Source organism: Eupeodes corollae, chromosome 1 (assembly GCF_945859685.1).
Source record: "Eupeodes corollae chromosome 1, idEupCoro1.1, whole genome shotgun sequence".
NCBI lineage: Eukaryota > Metazoa > Arthropoda > Insecta > Diptera > Syrphidae > Eupeodes > Eupeodes corollae.
This window is the reverse complement of record NC_079147.1, coordinates 159,267,353-159,285,957: the sequence shown is the minus strand read 5'-3', so window position 1 is coordinate 159,285,957 and position 18,605 is coordinate 159,267,353. Positions and strand designations below refer to the sequence as shown.

The following is an 18,605-nucleotide window of genomic DNA, read 5'->3' as shown; positions in this document are numbered from 1 at the left end:
GCGGGGGTAATTCATCATGTGATCGCTCTGCCGGCCGCTCGGAGGCCTGAATGACCTGAACCTTAAACATCAAGGCAAGGGAAAGATGGTATGCGAGATCATGTCAGATGTCAAAAGTTTTTCTCGAAAACTTGATCTCTTTATTAATGATCATGGAAATGAATGCTTACACTTCCTCAATTTAAATAAAATAATCAGCAGAGCAGCAGTTACAACGAGACTGACCACGGCCAATACAAGACATTTATTACGGATATTAAATAATAAATTTCGATCTCGACTTACTACTGAACATCTCCAGGATTTAATGTCAATAGATTGCACCAATTTTACTCAAAACTTCAGACGGATAATTCGCAACAAAAAATGTCAGTTTTTGCATTGATACCTATGTAATAAAATACCTTTGTTATTTCCTTCATTACATTTGTTTAATAAATATTTTTTCTTATAAATAAAATGTCCGGACCACGAACGAAACTAATTGGAGACCACTGCTTTAAAGATATGCACATTTAATGTCAGGACACTTGTCTCGGATGAAACAAAAGAAGAATTAAGGCAAGAGCCGAGGAAATAAAATGGGACATTAGAGAAAAGATTACTAGGGTAAAATATAATAGGTAATGACCATGGAATCTTTTGCTACGTAGGACAAACGAAAGGTCTCTGCGGTTTTGGATTCGTTATTAAAAACGAACTAAAAGAAAAAAATACCAACATCCAGTTACATAATGAAAAAATGTGCGACATAAAACTTAAAATCAAAAACATAAGAATGACAATAATTCAAGTATATGCACCGACGGAGAGCTAATAACGGGAAAATGCTGAGGTTCTACAACAACTTAGATGAAATATAACACAAATAACAGAAGAACCGATGTTATGTAAGTGATTGCAGACTTCAATGCAAAACTTGGAAAGAGAAACGAAGAAGAAAAGAAAACTTTGGGACCCTATGGATATGGAGCAGGAAATGAAAGAAGAGGAAGAGTTATAAGATGGAATGATGAAAATGGATCTGGATCTCACCTAATGGTAAAACAAAAAATTAAATAGACCTGATTCTGACGAACAAAATCAAAAGAATCAAAGATATAAAAGTTGAGCACTTAAAGTTTTCTACTCATGAAAGTACTATAGTTTTCATATACAAAGACATAACTAACGATGAAAATATTGATAGTAAGACATCGATGGCCTCACAACACAAACTCCATGTTAAGGAAAAGGAAGTATTGAGAGGACCAAAGAAGACATGAAAAAGGACAAATGCACTGGAAATGATGGAATCTCTGCAAGAATGATATTTTACGGAAAATAATCGCTCACTGAAATTTTAACATCTGTATTTAACAAAATAACATAACAAATCCCTAAACAATGAACAGAAAATACCATATCGCTTATAAATACAAAAGGAAAACAAGACGACAAGGGAACAAGGCTGGCGTCAAATAATATGGCAAGGGACTGTAGGTGGGTATTCCAAAAAATCTCCTTATAAAGTAAAGTAGGAACTTCTCTACTGTTTCGTAGGTTTGGAATATCCAAGCTTGTGCTCCATAAAGAAGAATGGAAGTTGCAATTGAACGAAATATTGGGCAGGTTCCATGGCCGGTCCCAGGCAATCTTACGCCCTGTACACCAGCATAAGCCTTTCCCACATTACCCAGGAGGTAGACTTTCAGTGCGTTTTTGGTTATTGAGGTATCCCAAGTAACCCCAAACCATAAACTAAAACGCAGCGATAAAATGACCAGAGGAGAAACGTTTAAACTTGGAAACTTACAATTCGCAAATTCAAAAATGAGATCATCAAAGTCTAAAAAATTTAATAATTCTCTCTTGAGTCATAGTTGTCCTAAGATAATTTTTGATAATTTTAAGTTTAAAAAACACTACGTTATCTTGAAGCTACCGTGGACCGGGATTGTATTAAGGATTTATATATTTATATTCAAGGTTTAAACTAAAAATAAAATTTAATACATCTAAACTTGAGCTTTGTGGTGTAACAATAGGGGATATTACGGTCAACTATTGAAACAATTCTTCTTCATCTAAATCCTTTAACTACCTAATTTTAAAACATTCTGCAAATTAATTGAAGCACGTAACTTTTTATTTTTTAAACATTCGCTTATGTTACTTAAAAAGGAAAACTTCATCCTATACGTATCAAGCTGTTCAAAACTTTCTGTAATTGGTTGAATGGCTTGATATTATATTGAAAAAAAAATCTATAAGGGCTTCATGTGTTTCTTCTAAATTTGTTTTTAAAGGCCTCAATGCTTCTAACCTGCTCTCCCATCTAGTCTCAAAAAGGCGTTTCAAAGTAAGACTTGGAATTTGTGTCTTATAAATATCGCACCTCGTTGTGGAACTTGAAAAAAAGTTATACAAACATTAAATTGTATCGAAAAAGTTAACTGCATATAATAAGCACCGAGCAGCATCATTAACTACTAAATTTAAGGAATGCGAGCAACATGTATGCAGAACATAAACTACTTCCCAGAAATAAAGCAAAAGATTTAAAGAATTTTGTTTTTAAAATGCGCGGCATACTGTCAATGCATGTTTGAATGTTTCTTTTATTTATGGGTGGTGATTCCACACTTGAATTACTCTTTCAATAAGTGACCGCATCTTTAGCTACTTCCCTCTTCATCAGCTCCCACACTTTTTCAATTGGGTTCATATCAGAGCTGTTTTCCCGCCAGTCCAACAGATGGATGTTTTCTCAAATACGTTTTTATGGACCGGGCTGTGTGGCATGGAGCTCCATCTTGCATAAAAATGTAACCATACAAAAAATATGTCTTTAACTCTTCTATTCTACCGATGCTCACATATGGATTAAAAACCCTGAGAATATCTACAGCCAGGATTTGTCAGACGAAAATGGAATGAAAAATCTTAAATATAAGGCCCAGAGAAAGGATAAGAAATAAAGAAATCCAAACGATAAAACTTGCAATTAATTGCTAAGCTAAAATTGTACACAATTTCAAAGGCAAGGCAATAAAAGCTTAGATGGTTAGGTTAGGTTAGATTATAGTGGCTGTCGAAGATGAAAACGGACACACTTAGGCCAGTTTAATGGCCCATTGTGATACCACATGAATCTTGAGGCTTCCTTCTAAGCTCAATGGAACCAGCTAGAGTCCCTTACGAAACGTGAGAGGCTGATTATACTGATATGATTTAGATCGTTAAAGAAGAATTTTCCTAGGTAATTCTTGCGTTTAGAGCAGGGCATGTGCAGAGAAGATGAAGAACCGTTTCTTCCTCTTCCTCGTCCATACAGCTTCTGCAAAAGTCATTTGAGAATACGCCTAGTCTCGTGGCGTGCTTTCCTATTAGATAGTGTCCGGTTATGACACCTATTATCGAGCTTATATGCGATCTGCTTAGAGAGAGCAAGCACCTTGAACGTTTTATATCCAGTGTTGGCCAGATGTTTTTTGTGGCTTGACACGTGGAGATGTTGTTCCACCTGGTGCCTGCCCTCCTCGCAGCGTCTTGCATTAGCAACAGTTTACACGTAGCGATTGGTATGCCAGTACTTGCCAAACGTGGTAGGATGGGCTGTACTGTACCGTTCCTGGCGAGTTCATCTGCCTTACAGTTACCTGCAATGTCTCTATGGCCCGGCACCCAGCAAAGGTGAATATTAAACTGTTGCGCCATCTCCATTAGAGATGATCGACAGTTATGGACTGTTATAGAGTTTGTAGAGACAGAGTCCAGAGATTTGATAGCGGCCTGGCTGTCAGAGAAAATACGGATATCAGATGTTGATATCACGTTTTCTTTGAGCCAAGACAAGACTTTCTTAATCGCCAAAAGTTCCGCCTGGAACACGCTACAATGATTGGGAAGGCGGAATGAGAGACTTAATTTCAGTCGTTCAGAGTACACACCTCCACCAACCCCTTCTTTGGTTTTTGAGCCATCTGTGTAAAAGTGGATTGACTCATCCTCCAAGAATGTCCTATCCTCCCAAAAAGATCTGGTAGGTATAGAAATCTGGAAGTTTTTGTCGAATTGTAGTTGGGGGATGGTGTAGTCTGTGTGCTTTGGAATTGATTCTAAGTATCTTAGAATTACGGAGTGGCCAATGTTGTTGTTAGTCCACTGCGACGAACCATTGAGGAGAATAGCAGAGCTTGCAGCTATTTGTTTGCTAAATATGTCAAGAGGTGTAAGGTAGAGCAAGGTGTCCAGTGCTGCAGACGGGGTCGTGCGAAGCGATCCGCTTATACATAGGCAGGCTGAACGTTGGACTTTATTTAACTTATCCCTGTTTATACCTTTCTCTAAAGCAGTCCACCATACTGCCACACCGTACGTTAAAATCGGTCTGATTACCGATGTGTATAGCCAATGCGTGATTCTGGGTTGTAAACCCCATTTATTACCAATAGCTTTTTTGCAAGAAAAGAGAGCTACAGTAGCTTTTTTGACTCTTTCCTGTACGTTGCGTTTCCAATTTAGTTTTTTGTCTAAGACAAGACCCAGGTATTTAGCGTCGTCTGAGAATTTTAATTGGATTCCTTTAAGGAGGGTTGACAAATGGAATTTTGTATCTCCTCGAAAATAAGACCAGATCGGTTTTGTGTGGGTTAACACCCAGTCCACACCGATCAGCCCAAAGTATTAGTTTGTCCAAGGCATTTTGTAAGAGTTCTTTTAGGATATTAAGATGCTTTCCTGAAACTGCTATAGCAACGTCGTCCGCATATGCTATCACTCTGAAACCCTCCGCATCCAGAGAAGTTAGGATTTCATTCACCACTAGGTTCCAGAGGAGAGGGGATAGAACACCACCTTGCGGTGTCCCTCTACTAACGAATCGTCTGCAAGAAGATTTGCCCAGTTTTGAGTTAATTATTCTGCTAGGAAGCATTAAATGAATTAACTCCCGAAGCGAACTCTCTACATTTAGAGATGTCAGTGCAGATGTGATTACAGATGTGTCCACGTTGTTAAAGGCACCTTCGATGTCAAGGAAAGCAACCAAAGTGAACTCTTTAGGAGGGAATATTCGATGGTGCGTACTAAAGTGTGTAACGCTGTTTCCACCGATTTATCTTTACAGTAGGCATGTTGATACGTGCCCTTAAATGGATATTAATCAATCCTTCCAGGGTCTTAAGAAGGAATGATGATAGACTTATAGGTCGTAGATCTTAAGGATTGACTTGGGAGCATTTACCTGCTTTAGGTATAAAAACCAACTTTAACTTCTCTCCATGCCGAGGGAACATGGACCAGGTAAAGACAGCTGGTAAAAATTGCCTCAAGGATTGGTGCAATTATATCAGAATCCTTTTGTAATTCGACTGGTATTATACCATCTGGTCCTGCAGCTTTAAATGGTTTGAAGCTGTTGAGAGCCCATTGTAGCTTATCCTTTGTGATTAGACCTTGTGGATATGTTGTATTTAAACTTGAACGTATAAAACTGTTGCAAGTTTCGGTAAGAGAACTACCAGGAAAGTGAGTGTTCAATAGTAAGTTCAGCGATTCATTACTTGAATTTGTTGAAAGAATTTTCCGTAACCTAGAGGCTTCAGAAGTTTCTTCTATCATGCCAGGATCGCCAAGAAGATCGCTTGGATGTCCTTAGTGCCTTCTTGTAGATTCTTAGGGATTCTTTGTAGGAGTCCCAATGAGAGGCTAGTCTTGCAGCTTTGGCCCGGTTGAAAAGTTTCCTGCATTCCTTCCTGAGCGAGTCAAGCTCTGAGGCCCACCATTGTGGTTTCCTCTTTCCTCTAGCTTGGCTATTTTCCAGTTATGCGTCGGAAGGGACGGGTTACACACTTTGACCATCTCGAGAATGTCCTCGATACCAGCAGGTTCGATCGGTATCCAGATGCGGGCTCTATGTCTGCTAGGAATGTCTTCCACAGCGACAACCTCGAGCTTCGCACCTGGCCAAACATCACCTAACCGGCTGACAGCAAGCTTGTAAAGGTCACAAGATCTCTGGTCGCCACAAACCATGAGTTTGACATGGCCTTGATGCCAACCCCCATCGCTTATGGAAGGAAGTGGTCCTGGAAGCTCTCTCAAAATGCTCAAAAAGCCACCCGAGAGCTTAACCTTGACCAACGATCAGCCGATATTGTGCCATCATCATCGCTCCTGTCAATGACCGCAACCACGAATTTGCCCTTCGCGACGTCACTGAAACTAGCTTGTTTCTTGATGGCATTGAGGGGGGTGCTTGTGTTATGCACCCGAGGCCGTTTTGGTGTCGGTGCGGCCCCCTCAAGAGACCTTTCTCTCTTGGACGAAGAGCCCGGTCCTGAAGAGATACCGGTCGTTTAACACCTTAGATCCAGCCCAAAATTGATGAGAGGTGGTTGGGGAGGAAGAGAAAGGGTGGGGTGTCAGTTGACGTTAATTCATCATTCTGAAGTGTAAGGAAAAGATTGGGATTCGGTAACAGCAATTCAGCTAGGTTATCTATAGTGAGAAGGAGTATAGGTGATAGGACCGTTGCTAGCTTTTTCGCCATTACAAACGTGGGAGGTGGGATGGGACTTGGTGACATAAACGTAGGCTGGTATGCCTTGTTTATGTGGAAGTTTATGATGATTTTAGGAAAGTAGAGATTTTGGGAAGGTTAGATAATAACAGGAAAAAATTTTTAGTTTTTATATGTTTCCACTTACAAATAAGTAAGGGAAACTTTATAAGTTTTAAACAAAAAAAAATATTTCAGCAAGTTTGTTTAATAAATTAGGGATTTTATACGATTCTCATAAGGAGGAATTTAATTTTGTTTGTATCTAGAGCATACCAAAGCTTTTTTTAAGTTCTTAAAAGCTATACAAAAATGTATACAAAAATGTATACGTTAATATTTGTTGTAAAGTATAAAAATTATTTTCAAGATTAACTTTTCTTACCCTTTGTGCAATGGGGACAATTAAATTGCCGTGATCCTTCGGAGCTATTTTTATCTTCATGGTTTGAATCTTGGTTATCAAACGAATAATCTACCTGTGTTAGCTTTTCAGACTGCCTTGTTATTTTCTTGGTTCCACTTATTTCACTGGTGCCACTATTAGGTTGCGTTTCCTTTTGCCCATTGTCAGGAGTTTTTAATTCTTCTTTATGGATTCGCGCCGAACGTCTTGTGGAACGTTCATTTGTCCAAATTGTCGGTTGTTCATTATTACTTTCATCGAAATAACGAGTAACATCTGATTTCTTTTCGTCTGGACATTCGATAAAAATACTTTGTTCGTTAAGTTCATTCGTATGCTCTTGTTTTTCTTTTTTCCCAGTAAAAATGTCAGGTGAAGAATAATAACTTTTGTAGGGTCTACCTCCTTTATGTGATCTGAGATGTTCTTTTAGTTTTGATGGAAAAGAAAAAGTTCTAGGGCACTCTTCACACTTAAAAGGTTTTATGTTTCGGTGAGCTACATCGATGTGGTTCCTTAGTTGTGCGGATAGCTTAAAACCTTTGCTACAAGATGAGCACGAATAAGGTTTGGAATTATGGGAACGCATATGCTTTTTAAGACGAGAACTGTACAAAAATTCTGAAATGAATAAACAATTATTTTGTATAAATTTGAAATAGAATTATTATTAATATTTATCAACAAGCAATTAAAATTAAAGCTAAAATAAAATTTAACAAGCCTAGCTGCAGAGACTATTGACTTGTTAGCTTGAAAATTCAAGTTACAATTTTTGCTTTTTTGAGAAACTCAGTAATATTATTTATATTTGTTAAGCTGGGATTTTTGAGGATTTCATATACGGAAATATGTTTGAAATTTTTTTAAATTATGGGCTGCGACAACAGGCAATGTACCAAAATATGTTTTAGATCAAGGTGGGTGTTGCAAGTGGAGCAGGTTGGAGGGTCGTTTTTGTTGAGGAGGTGTTGGTGGGAAGCAGTAGTGTGTCCAAGTCGAAGTCTAGTGAAGTTGGTTATTTTTTGTTTCGAACAGTTTGTAGGGTAAATCGGCGTAGATTTTAAGGGGTTTATATCCTTGTAGTGATGATGATATAGGCTCCAGTCGTGACTACTTTTTGCAGAAGATATCTTTCCGGTATGCTTGAGGAGATCGGATTTGGTGAAAATGTTGAAGGTGAGTACAGGTGCGTTTTTGGCTGAGTTCGCTGCACTGTCGGCATATTCGTTTCCAAGTATTCCAACATGGCCTGGAGTCCACATTAGTTTAATGTTTTTCAATTTTATGAGTTGATATCTGATTACTGATATGATTTCGGTGTTGTTGTTTGCGTTGTGAATTGCATTGATTACTGAAATGCTGTCGGAGCATATAATGCATTTTTCAGAGAGATTGGCTGCAGCTTTAGTAGCTTGAAGTATCGCAAATGCTTCAGCTGTAAAGACGGAGGCAAAATCTGGGAGAATACCAATGCTTATGGTTGATCCGTTTTCATCAGTCACCGCATAAGATGTGGTGTCCGGAGTTTTAGAGCCATCGGTGAAGATAAATCTCCATCCGTCAGATCTAAAGTCAGAGGCGATACATGAAAAAAGTTGGCGATAAGTGCTGTTTGCTGTTTTTAGTTTTTTATATTTGGTTAGATCCAATATCAGCGATTCAGGATTGATGAACCATGGCGGGTAGCGTGGGGATGTGAGTCGTTCTCTTTTGGTTGGCAGGTTGTTACGCCTTGATTCTTTAAGAATTGTACCGATGGCGGATGGAATACGTTTAGTTAGTTTTTGATTCAATGTTTTTTTGATGTCGCTGTCGATGATGGAGTTCTTGGAGAATACTAGTTTTGCGAGCATTCTTAAAGTTAGTGTATCTCTTCGTACTTCGATGCTGGGGAGGCCTGCTTCAGTTAGGATATTTTTTATTGGAGTTGTTGGAAAGGCGTTTATGCTTCTTCTAGCTGCTGTGTGGTAGATGGGTTTGATGATGTTTAAAACATACTTTGGGCAGTGACCATATATAACCAGCCCATAATCAATTTTACTTAGAACTAAAGTTTTGGTAATGTATGAAAGGGTGTTAATATGTACATTGTTTTTATTTGTTGCTAAATATCTTATTATGTTAGTTCGTGCAGCTAAGGATTTCTTAAGATCTAAACAATGTTCTTTTCAAGAATATTTACAATTAAATATCAATCCTACAGTACTTAAGTTACCAACATTATTTATCATAGTGCTGTTTATGTTAAGGTTAGGTTGTTGATCTCCGACGGGAATCGAGTCAAATCAAGCTCATTTCAACTCGAGTCAGGAATAAAGAAAGAAATTGAGGCGGTCTTCAAGCTCGCTTCAACACCAAATGTTAATGTAGTATTCTACGAACAAACCCCCATCCGACAGATCTTCTTTCAGTTGTACCAATTTTAAAATACAAAAATCTGGTATTGCTGATCGCGTTGTTGGCAATTTCTTACTGTACTATATATGGAATACCAAAAAAACGCACATAAACCAGTTTACATTTTTCAATTGAAAGTATTGCACCTGATTTTTTTGACCATTCAATTATATCTTCTAATGAGATTTTAAATAAGGATTTAAATTTATTTAGGTCATAAATTTTAGTATTGCGTTAGCATCATCGAAGGCAATAATAAACAGTATTACCGAGAGAGGTGATCCCTGGGGAATACCGTTATGAAGTGGGTAGCTGGAAGAGTAGACGTTATTTGTTTTTACCAAAAGTTTTCTATTTGTTAAAAATGATTGTATGTATCCATATATTTTGCTTCCAACACCCCACATTATGAGCTTATTTAATATAATATGAGAAAATATACGATCGAAAGCTTTTTCGAAGTCAAGAGAAAGTATGGAAATATGTTTTTTAGTTAAAAGAACATTTAAAACGTCAAGGTCGATTTAAAGCAAAGCGTCAATGCAACCTCTTTGGCCCTTCCCTTATTCGTTTCAGGGAACCACAACAAACGCTTTAAGATTATGTTTTCCATTATTTTCGATAGACATGGGATAAGTTAGATGTTGTGGTAACCTTCAATTTTATTTTTATCTTTTTTGGGTTTTGGAATAGGAATGACTGTTGCAGATTTCCAGGATAGAGGGATTTCATGGTTGCTGAGGATTCGGTTGTAGAGGGATATGATTCTGTGTTTTATTTCGATGGGAAGGTTTTCAGCATTTGGTAAGAGATCCTGTCTCTGCTTGGTGTTTTTCCCTTTACTTCATTAAAACAGCTTTTAAATTCAAATATTTATAGAAAGGGTGGTAAAGTCGTCGGTGAGGACACAGATATTGTTCATAAATGAACATGATCTTTAGATGGGTGCAGCTGCGCATTTCCCCCAAGAGAGATACAAATTATTTTGTGATAGCGCGTAGCGTCATAAAAGGATACTGATAGGGTAGGAAAACATGTGTACACACAAATACCCAAAGATAGCATGGGGTGGACATGTGTATTCTATGTTATATCTCTTGTTCCTTACATTTAAGTAGGTATACATATTTGTAAGTAGGTTAAGAAAAGATGAGATGAAATAAACATTCACATGTCTTGAGACGTGTTCTTATATCTCTTGTTCTTTAGATTTAAGTATAAATAGTTGTAAGTAGATTAAGAAAAGATGAGATGAAATAAACATTCACATATATTGAGACGTGTTTTTTGTTTCTGTCCGAAATTATTTTCAGATATTTTGCCATATTTTTGCAGTGGAGGTGTTTCTACATTTTGGATGTCATTTCTACAAAACTGTTGGCTTTGCTTATTTTTAGTAGCCGTCTAAATTTTGCATTGTATCACGAAATCATTAATAAAACGGACCTTAAAATAAATTTTTTTTTTCTAAATACATACAGTGTCTCCCACGACTAATATTAAAAAAAAAAAGGAATGTAAATAAACGCAACGCAAATTTGACAAGAAAACTGCGTAGAAGTATGAAATAAAGAAGCTCAAATTAAGTTAAAGTAATAAAATAATTAATTTAAAACAACTTCATAATTTAACCTCTTACAAATAATCTAACACTCACTGTTTTCGCACTATATTTACTCTGTAACGGTACTCTCCCTTAAAATGATAATGTTTTATTAATTTTGTATTACGGGAGACTTTTAATGCATTTAAAATTTGAAAATTAATACATATTTAGGACGGTGAATCAGTTATAGAAATAGCAAAAATTGTGCAAGGATTGATTGAATTGAGAGCAAGAAGCATCACCATCGAAGTAATGAATGAAATGGCCATGGAGCCGTTTATTTATAATTCGTTAAATACTAATGTTAACAATTCCTAATATATACTATATAGGTACTTAAAATCTAAAAACTTAAAGCAGACTATTGAAAAATATTAATTTGCAATTTATACTTTTTATATTATCATTTGGTAAATTAATACAAGAGTAAAATTTATTATAGATTTCAATTGATTTAAGGGACTGTGTACACCATAGTTTGATCTGCTAAAATTAGTATTCAATGGTGTCTGGAGTCTTATACTTGAACGACTAAAACTAAAGTTTAAACTACCAAGAACTGACGGTGATGAAATTTGTCCGTTTATTATTCTAACAATAAAACAAAACTGCAAGTACATCCTATGATTTGTCAAAAAAGAGTCTTTGTGAATAAGGCGGTAATGTTTGAATATCATGAAACCACGGAAGGGATCGTAGACAAAACCGCAAAAATCTTTTCTGAATGACTTCGAGTCTTGTGAAGTGTACGGCGGCGCGGCGGCGTAGTAAGGTGACCATACTGTAGAAGCAAATTCCAGGACTGGTCTCACAAATGAAACAAAAAGTAATTTGAAAACATATTGATCACTTTTTTTACTATGAAGTTAATATGTTCATTGTGTTAGTTTAGGATCTAAGACATTACCCAAGTCAAAAAATACATAAAATCTACTTAAAGTACAAGAATCAAACATGTTACTAAAAACAAATGGAACTTTTTTGCGTGTAAAACCAATGGTTTTACATTTGTCAACATTTAAAACAGGACGATTATTATTGCCCAATTCCCTGAATAATAAATAAAACAAATAGAATAGGATCAAGGTGACTATCCTGGGGGACACCAGAATTCACAACAAATGAACTTGAACAATCATTGAGGAGATCCAGTTTATAAAACAGTCGTTAAAACCTTACTGTCATAGTTTTAAAAGTAATGTTTTATGACACAATTTGTCAAACGCCTTGCTGAAATTAGTAACGCTTTTTTACAAAACCATGCTGGTTATCACAGATAATTGAACTAAAGTAAAAAGAAATGATGCTACATTCGATTGACTCAAATAGTTTAGGTATCACAGATAGTTTAGCAATAGGTCGGTAGTTCATTATTTCGTTTTTAGGACCTTTTTTGTGTTCTGGTATTATGAAAGGGCTCTTCCAGCGAGTTACTTAAAGATATATTGAAAAGAACACATAACGGATGTGCTAAATACGCAGCACATTTCTTTAAAATGGATGATGGTACACCGTGCGTCGGGACCAGGGCTAAAACATTCGTCAAGTTGTAGGATAATATTAAGGACAGTATCTTCACATATAACAAAATAGAATTTAAGTAGGGGAAATTTAAAACAGTGGTAGATGTGTTAGGAAAATTAAGAGTATTTTAAACTATCAAAGTATATTTGAAGTAGTTTGCAAACATGTTCGCAATTATCCTCGGCTCATTACTATTTGATGTCGAATCAGTCATTAAGTTAAGGTACCCACATGTTTTCTTCTTATTTTTAACGAATTTCCAAAAACTATCAGGATTATTTTTAAGGTTTTATTCAATTTTTCGAATGTAGGCATCATAAAGGATGTTAGGGTAGTCAGTGAAAAGTTGTTTTATTATAATGAACGTCCTATAATAATCATCTGTTCTTGTTTGACTATACTTTATCCAAGGTTTGTTCCTTTTGTTTTTTAAGTTTTTAACGTAAGAATCAAACAATGGTGGAATAATCAAGTTATTTCGAGTCTTTTCAAATGGAATCGTTTTGTAGAAACAGTCAAAAAGAGTTAAATAAAAAATACTACACATATCGTCAATATTTAAGTTACAAAAAAAGTTATCCCAATTGAACGTACATAATAATTTAAAAAGGTTTTCAAAATTACACCTACTAAAGTTGAATTCTAGTTTATTGTTATTAGAAAGCATATGAGGTGAAGCCATGTTTAAATTAAGTGCTATGTCTAATGCAGGATGATGGCGATCTTCGTCCACAATTTTGTCAGCAGAATAAATTACAGCTGCTTCAGAGCATATGGTTTCAGAGAAAAATACCAGATAGAGTGTTTTTCCAAAACGGTTTTTTACACCGTTGAGTTGACTTAAGCCACATGAAGACATACCATCTGTTAATACAAACTTATTTGAAGATGACGCGTTTATTGGCACGTAGAAGTTATCGTCGTCAATTTGAATCCAATTTATATTGGGTAAATTAAAAAATCACCAACAACCAGTACTTCGTCTCCAAAAGGATATAAATACTTTCTATACAGTTGTTTACTTTTTCATAAACCTCGTTCTTCGAGCTTTGAGGTATATATGTATGCTGATACAATAAATAAATGTCCTGTTGCCATTTTAATTTTTAAGCATAGTATTTCGATGTCTGTTGATCGAAAGTCGTCAATCAGGCAACCAGTGAAAGTATTGTTGATAGCGACAAGAACGAAAATTGAGTCAGGTGCACGTATTTTAAAAGACGAATACTTGGTATGGTTACGATGTGAAATTTTCTTAAAATTTAACATATAAAAGCTATACTTTCCTGTATAAAAAGCTATACTTCTAAGAAAAAACTAAAAAGATGAAATGGGAAGTCGAGTTGCTCAAAAGAAATGTTGAGGATCTTAAGACGGGCTTTCAAGAAGTATGCCAAAAAATAAGACTCCAATACCCCGACACCTTGAGGAAGCTAAAAAATCGATAAAATACTTTACTAACTACTAAATATTAAGTGTCCTATTAAGGTGTTAAATTACAAAGTTCCTTTCGTTTATACTTAATTTTCTATTTAATGGTTTAAACTTTTTAAATAACAATTTAAATCATAAAATAGCAATTTAACATTAAAAACAAAATGAACTGTTTTATTTAGCACCTCATACATAATCGGACACTAAATATTTATTACTTAGTTGACTATCCTTTCGATTTAATGGCTCCCTCAAGGCGTAGAGGTATTTAAAGTTCTTTTGAGCAACTCGATGTCTCAGTTCATCCCAAATATGCTCGATTGCATTCAGGTCAGGATACTTTATCTTTGCTTTATATACCATAGGGCTGTTATGCAATGGTAGAAGATAAAGCTACAAATTCCGAGATCACTGATATTGATGTAAGCTTTTGATACATATTATCTTACACAAAATGGTAGTTCCGAACGCCAGAATTTGCAACACATCCTCCTTTGCATTCCTACTACCATCAAAACCTTAAAGGTTAAATTGATGTACAATTTTTTATATACGGCTGCACGGCCGGTCATTACTTCGAGGGTGGTACTTCTCCTTCTGATGATTTCGTTGCTTTTACTCTTTTGATTTTTTGAATTATAGAAATGTTTCATTAAAATTAATGGTGCAACAAATTATTGAGTGGAACCAGTTTTATGAATGTCTTAAATCTAACACTACAATGTTATTGTCAAGTAAAAGACTTTACCTGTCGATTTTTTATTCTTGTTTAACTAGTACTTTTTTAAAGCTGTTAATTGTCTGAGTTATATATTTCCCTTTCTCTATAATCTGAAATGAGTTAAGTTCTTACCTTTGCTGCAATGAAGACATTTAAAACTCGGTTTCGTTGTCGGGAATTCCATTATTGGAGAATCCATATCTAGTGGCTCTTCAGGCTCCATTTTGATTTGTGGATACGTAAATTCAAAAGAAATATTATCAAAACACTGCGACTGATCACTCGTATAAACATCCCCAAACGTTAAATGTCGCGTTGAAGACGTATTGTATGAATCAATCTCATAATCGACCTCCTCTTTAATGTATCCTTGAGGCGGCTGAAATGTTTTAAGCGGTTCTTCAACGCTACCTCCATTTGTTTCGTCACCCTGGCTACAAACAGAAGTGATAACAAAATATCCATACGATAGGTCATCTTGATCTTTTTCTGTTTTGATTTTCACTGGAGGTTCATACTCTGTATCAACTTCATCGGCACCATATAGACTTACAAGATTCTGAATGATAGGTTTATATTCTCTTTCTTCAGTCCCCACCTGTTGGTGAGTTTGTGCTTCAAGCTCTTCTTCAGTAGCAAAGAGTTTTCTCAAAGTACTATCCGAATTTAGGCATTTGACTTTAAAGGAATAACATCGATTAATTTCGTTTAGGCAAGTCTGACAAACTAGCTCAGGAAGGCCATCGGATTTCATGGGCTGAAATTCGAAAAGAAACCATAAATTCCATTTAAATAATTTATTATTGTTTTTTTTTTAATTTTTTTTTATTTTTTTTGAAGACTAGGTACATATTTTTTCTGTATCTCTTCTTCTTTACTCACTCTGATTTTTGTAATGTCTTTAATCATATCGGTAACACGACCCATTCCATCGTAGCTTATTGAATCGTAAATTGAAATTAAGGTTCCATCGAGTGTTAAGCATGTTCGGCATGCCTTAGAGAATCCCACGGGCATCTTTGGCACTTATTTAAATACTTTTGGGTTGGATATTTTGGAAGCTTTATTTATTTTAAAACATTTTTTTTCTTATAAAATTCAATTGTTTAGCTTAGAGTGATGTTTGCCGTTTTATGTAGGCACAAAGGTGTGACAGTTGATTGACAACCAAAGTGTCATGTTCCGGAATTTCAATTGTAGCACTGCCAGGATAAAAAAAAATCTGCGAAATGCGAAACATACCTAAGGTTGGTATTTTCACAGGACATGAGATATTTTATGGGAAAACTTCTATTGAAAATTATCTTCAGCGATAAGGCAAATTTTCACATCAGTGGTTCCGTCAATAAGCAGAATTGCCCCATTTGTGCGAATGATAATCTAAGAGTGATTGTCTAAAAATCAATGGACCCACAAAGAGTGACTGATAGGTGTGGATTATGGGTTGGTGGCATCATTGGACCGTATTTTTTCTAAAATGAGGCTGGTCAGGCACGAATTGGAAGATATGGATGTGGACAATATGTGATTTGCACAGGACGGTGTGACTTGCCACTCAGCTAACAAAACAATTGCTAGTTTTCTCTACACAAATCATTAGCAGTGTTATCTCACGTGGAGGCGATGTCATAATCATGTGATTTGACAACGTTGGGCTTTCTTATTTGGGATTATTTGAAAGAAAAAGTGTATGTCGATACACCCGCAACAATTTAAGAGCTAAAGTATGAGGTAATTTGGTACATTAATGCCATAGAACCTCAATTATACCTCAGCGTCAACGAAAAAACATTGGATGAAGGTGTGCCAAAGAGAACCATACTAATATTATATTATAATTTGTGTTTTATTCAAAACCAATATCGGCCCTTAAAATTTAATTACATTTTCTTAGTTGATATCATTGATTCCAATAAATTCAAAAAAATATTCGAATCATTGTACTGATCTAGATTTCAATTGTTTAGAATTCCAATGACAGATTTTTGTTAGAATCATGTGTTTCAACGAGGTTAACGAAAATTCAAATTAAGCTAGTGATATACGATAGACCCAAAGATCCAAAAGGACCCGAGTCGACAAAAAATCGACCTTGTGTGAGGAAACTTAGGTGGCTCAGTTTGGTTTTTCCGATCCATTTGGATTTTCAGCAAGTGAAAAAATTAACCAAGGACCAAGGCTCTAACCTGTCGTTTGTGATGAATCAACGAATCAACTGGTTCTATCTGTTAAAACTACCCTATCTCACCATCTGACAATTATGGAAAGAAATACTTGATGTCCCTTTCCCTCTTTTTATTTTGTTTGGGTCAGTTGACAACTTCTATATGGGATTACCATTTTCGAACATGTTTTTCTGCTTATGAGTTTAGAAATTTGAATATAGTTTTCGGAACAAATGGTTGGAAATTATTTTGATTATTATTTAGAAACACATGTATTTGTTTGTGCTCAAAATGACACTTCTAAAAATAGCTCAATTGTGTATGCCAAGAAAATTTGGACCGTGTCCAATTGGAATAGGCCCAAAGGGCTCTCTTTAAAATGTGATCTTTCCATAATATCAACATTATTTGCCTTTACAAAATGATTTCTATGTGGTATTAAAATTTAATAATTTTAAAGTTAGTTTTAAAATTTTCACTCATCGAAAATTAACGTTAAAGTGTATTTACATGGTGTGTTATTACACTCAGACGTTTTTAGAAAAACGCAAATAAGTGCGAAAGAGAAAGTAGGTGAAATAGAAATACTTTAAAAAGTCTCAAACCGCAGAGTTCTGGATTCAGTATTGTCTTCAATGGTTTTTGACGTTTCTTTTTTTTGTCATTCTTTGTTTCTTGGCGTTGCTTTATTATTGTTTCTAGTGTTTTCGAGCATACAAGAACTTATAACTGAATTAATTTAAATCAAGGAATGGTTGAAAGAGTCTAGCTTGGTAGTTTAAATAGTCCGAAAATATTGGACAACCAATATATCTCTATCTCACAATACAATATTTTTATGGGTAGCATTCCTTTTATTGCATAAATTAATAAGCGTTTAATCGTATTTAAGATTTTGTGTGTCAGAGAGTTCGACCCTAGGTTTTGTAATGGTTGATATGTAGCTAAACCACAAGTTCGGTCGTGCCGACATTGACATATTAGTTAAAAGCTTAACGACCGAATATATCTATTTGACAGCTGGTAACTGTATTGTCATTTCAATTTGGTTCGTTTTATTCCAGAATTTATGAATTTACTGTTGAATTTATTAAAAAAAAAAGAAATACAAAATTAAAACAGTGTATGTAAACTTAAGTGAACGAGGATCTCAACTATGTGGTTTTAAGCCGCATTACGTGTTGCAAATTCTTTGTTCACGCTTTATGACACATGATATGTTTAAATATTGTAAATTGGGTCAGAAGTCTGTCCAAAAGGAAGACCAACCTAACGTTTCCGAAAGGCTTTTTACCGACTTAACTCTTTTTTTACGATACAGCACGAGGCGCTGATCATTGATCTACAAGCTCTTCTGTAGGCCCAGTGCAAATATAGAGAAACTTTTTAACTTTGAATTTTGTTTATTTTGTCTAACTTTATCATAATAGATGTCCTTAGTTTTTTTTTTTAACCTTTAAGGCTTTGAAACAGTCTTTAAAAATTATAATTAAGCATACGTAAAAAGGTGGAATCACTTTTTTGGGGAGCTTTTTAAGTACTATTCACATGAGCACGACCAACGACCAACGAATGAACGAATATTCGTCGATTTTGACTTTTCTTTCACATGAGAGTTTTTAATTCGTCGCGAATGAAGCCACAGCCAAACACCATTCACCACCGAAACCAAAATAAGAATAGGTTAAGTACGCGCGATTATTTTATTCGTTGCGAGTGTGGATTATGTGGAACGCGAATAAAGTTTGACAGTTCGTATCAACTATAATTTTTTTCGCGACGAATAAATTTGTTTTCTTAAATTT

At 35.4% G+C, this 18,605-nt stretch overlaps 1 protein-coding gene across 6 annotated transcripts in view; it reads right to left on the bottom strand.

Annotated features, from left to right (window-relative positions):
* Positions 1-15,795, bottom strand: part of LOC129941690 (zinc finger protein Xfin-like) — a 34,168-nt gene extending 18,373 nt beyond the window's left edge. For 3 of the 6 annotated variants that reach the window (XM_056050386.1, XM_056050387.1, XM_056050388.1), the window contains exons 1-3: positions 15,518-15,795; positions 14,768-15,392; positions 6,930-7,571 (exon numbers count right to left, since the gene is read on the bottom strand). In XM_056050386.1, the coding sequence (XP_055906361.1) occupies positions 6,930-7,571; positions 14,768-15,392; positions 15,518-15,652 (1,402 nt within the window). In that variant the 5' untranslated portion in view covers positions 15,653-15,795. The remainder of the gene's footprint in view (positions 1-6,929; positions 7,572-14,767; positions 15,393-15,517) is intronic. The other 3 variants (XM_056050384.1, XM_056050385.1, XM_056050389.1) reach the window with 2 other exon arrangements.
* Between the last annotated feature and the right edge of the window lie 2,810 nt (positions 15,796-18,605).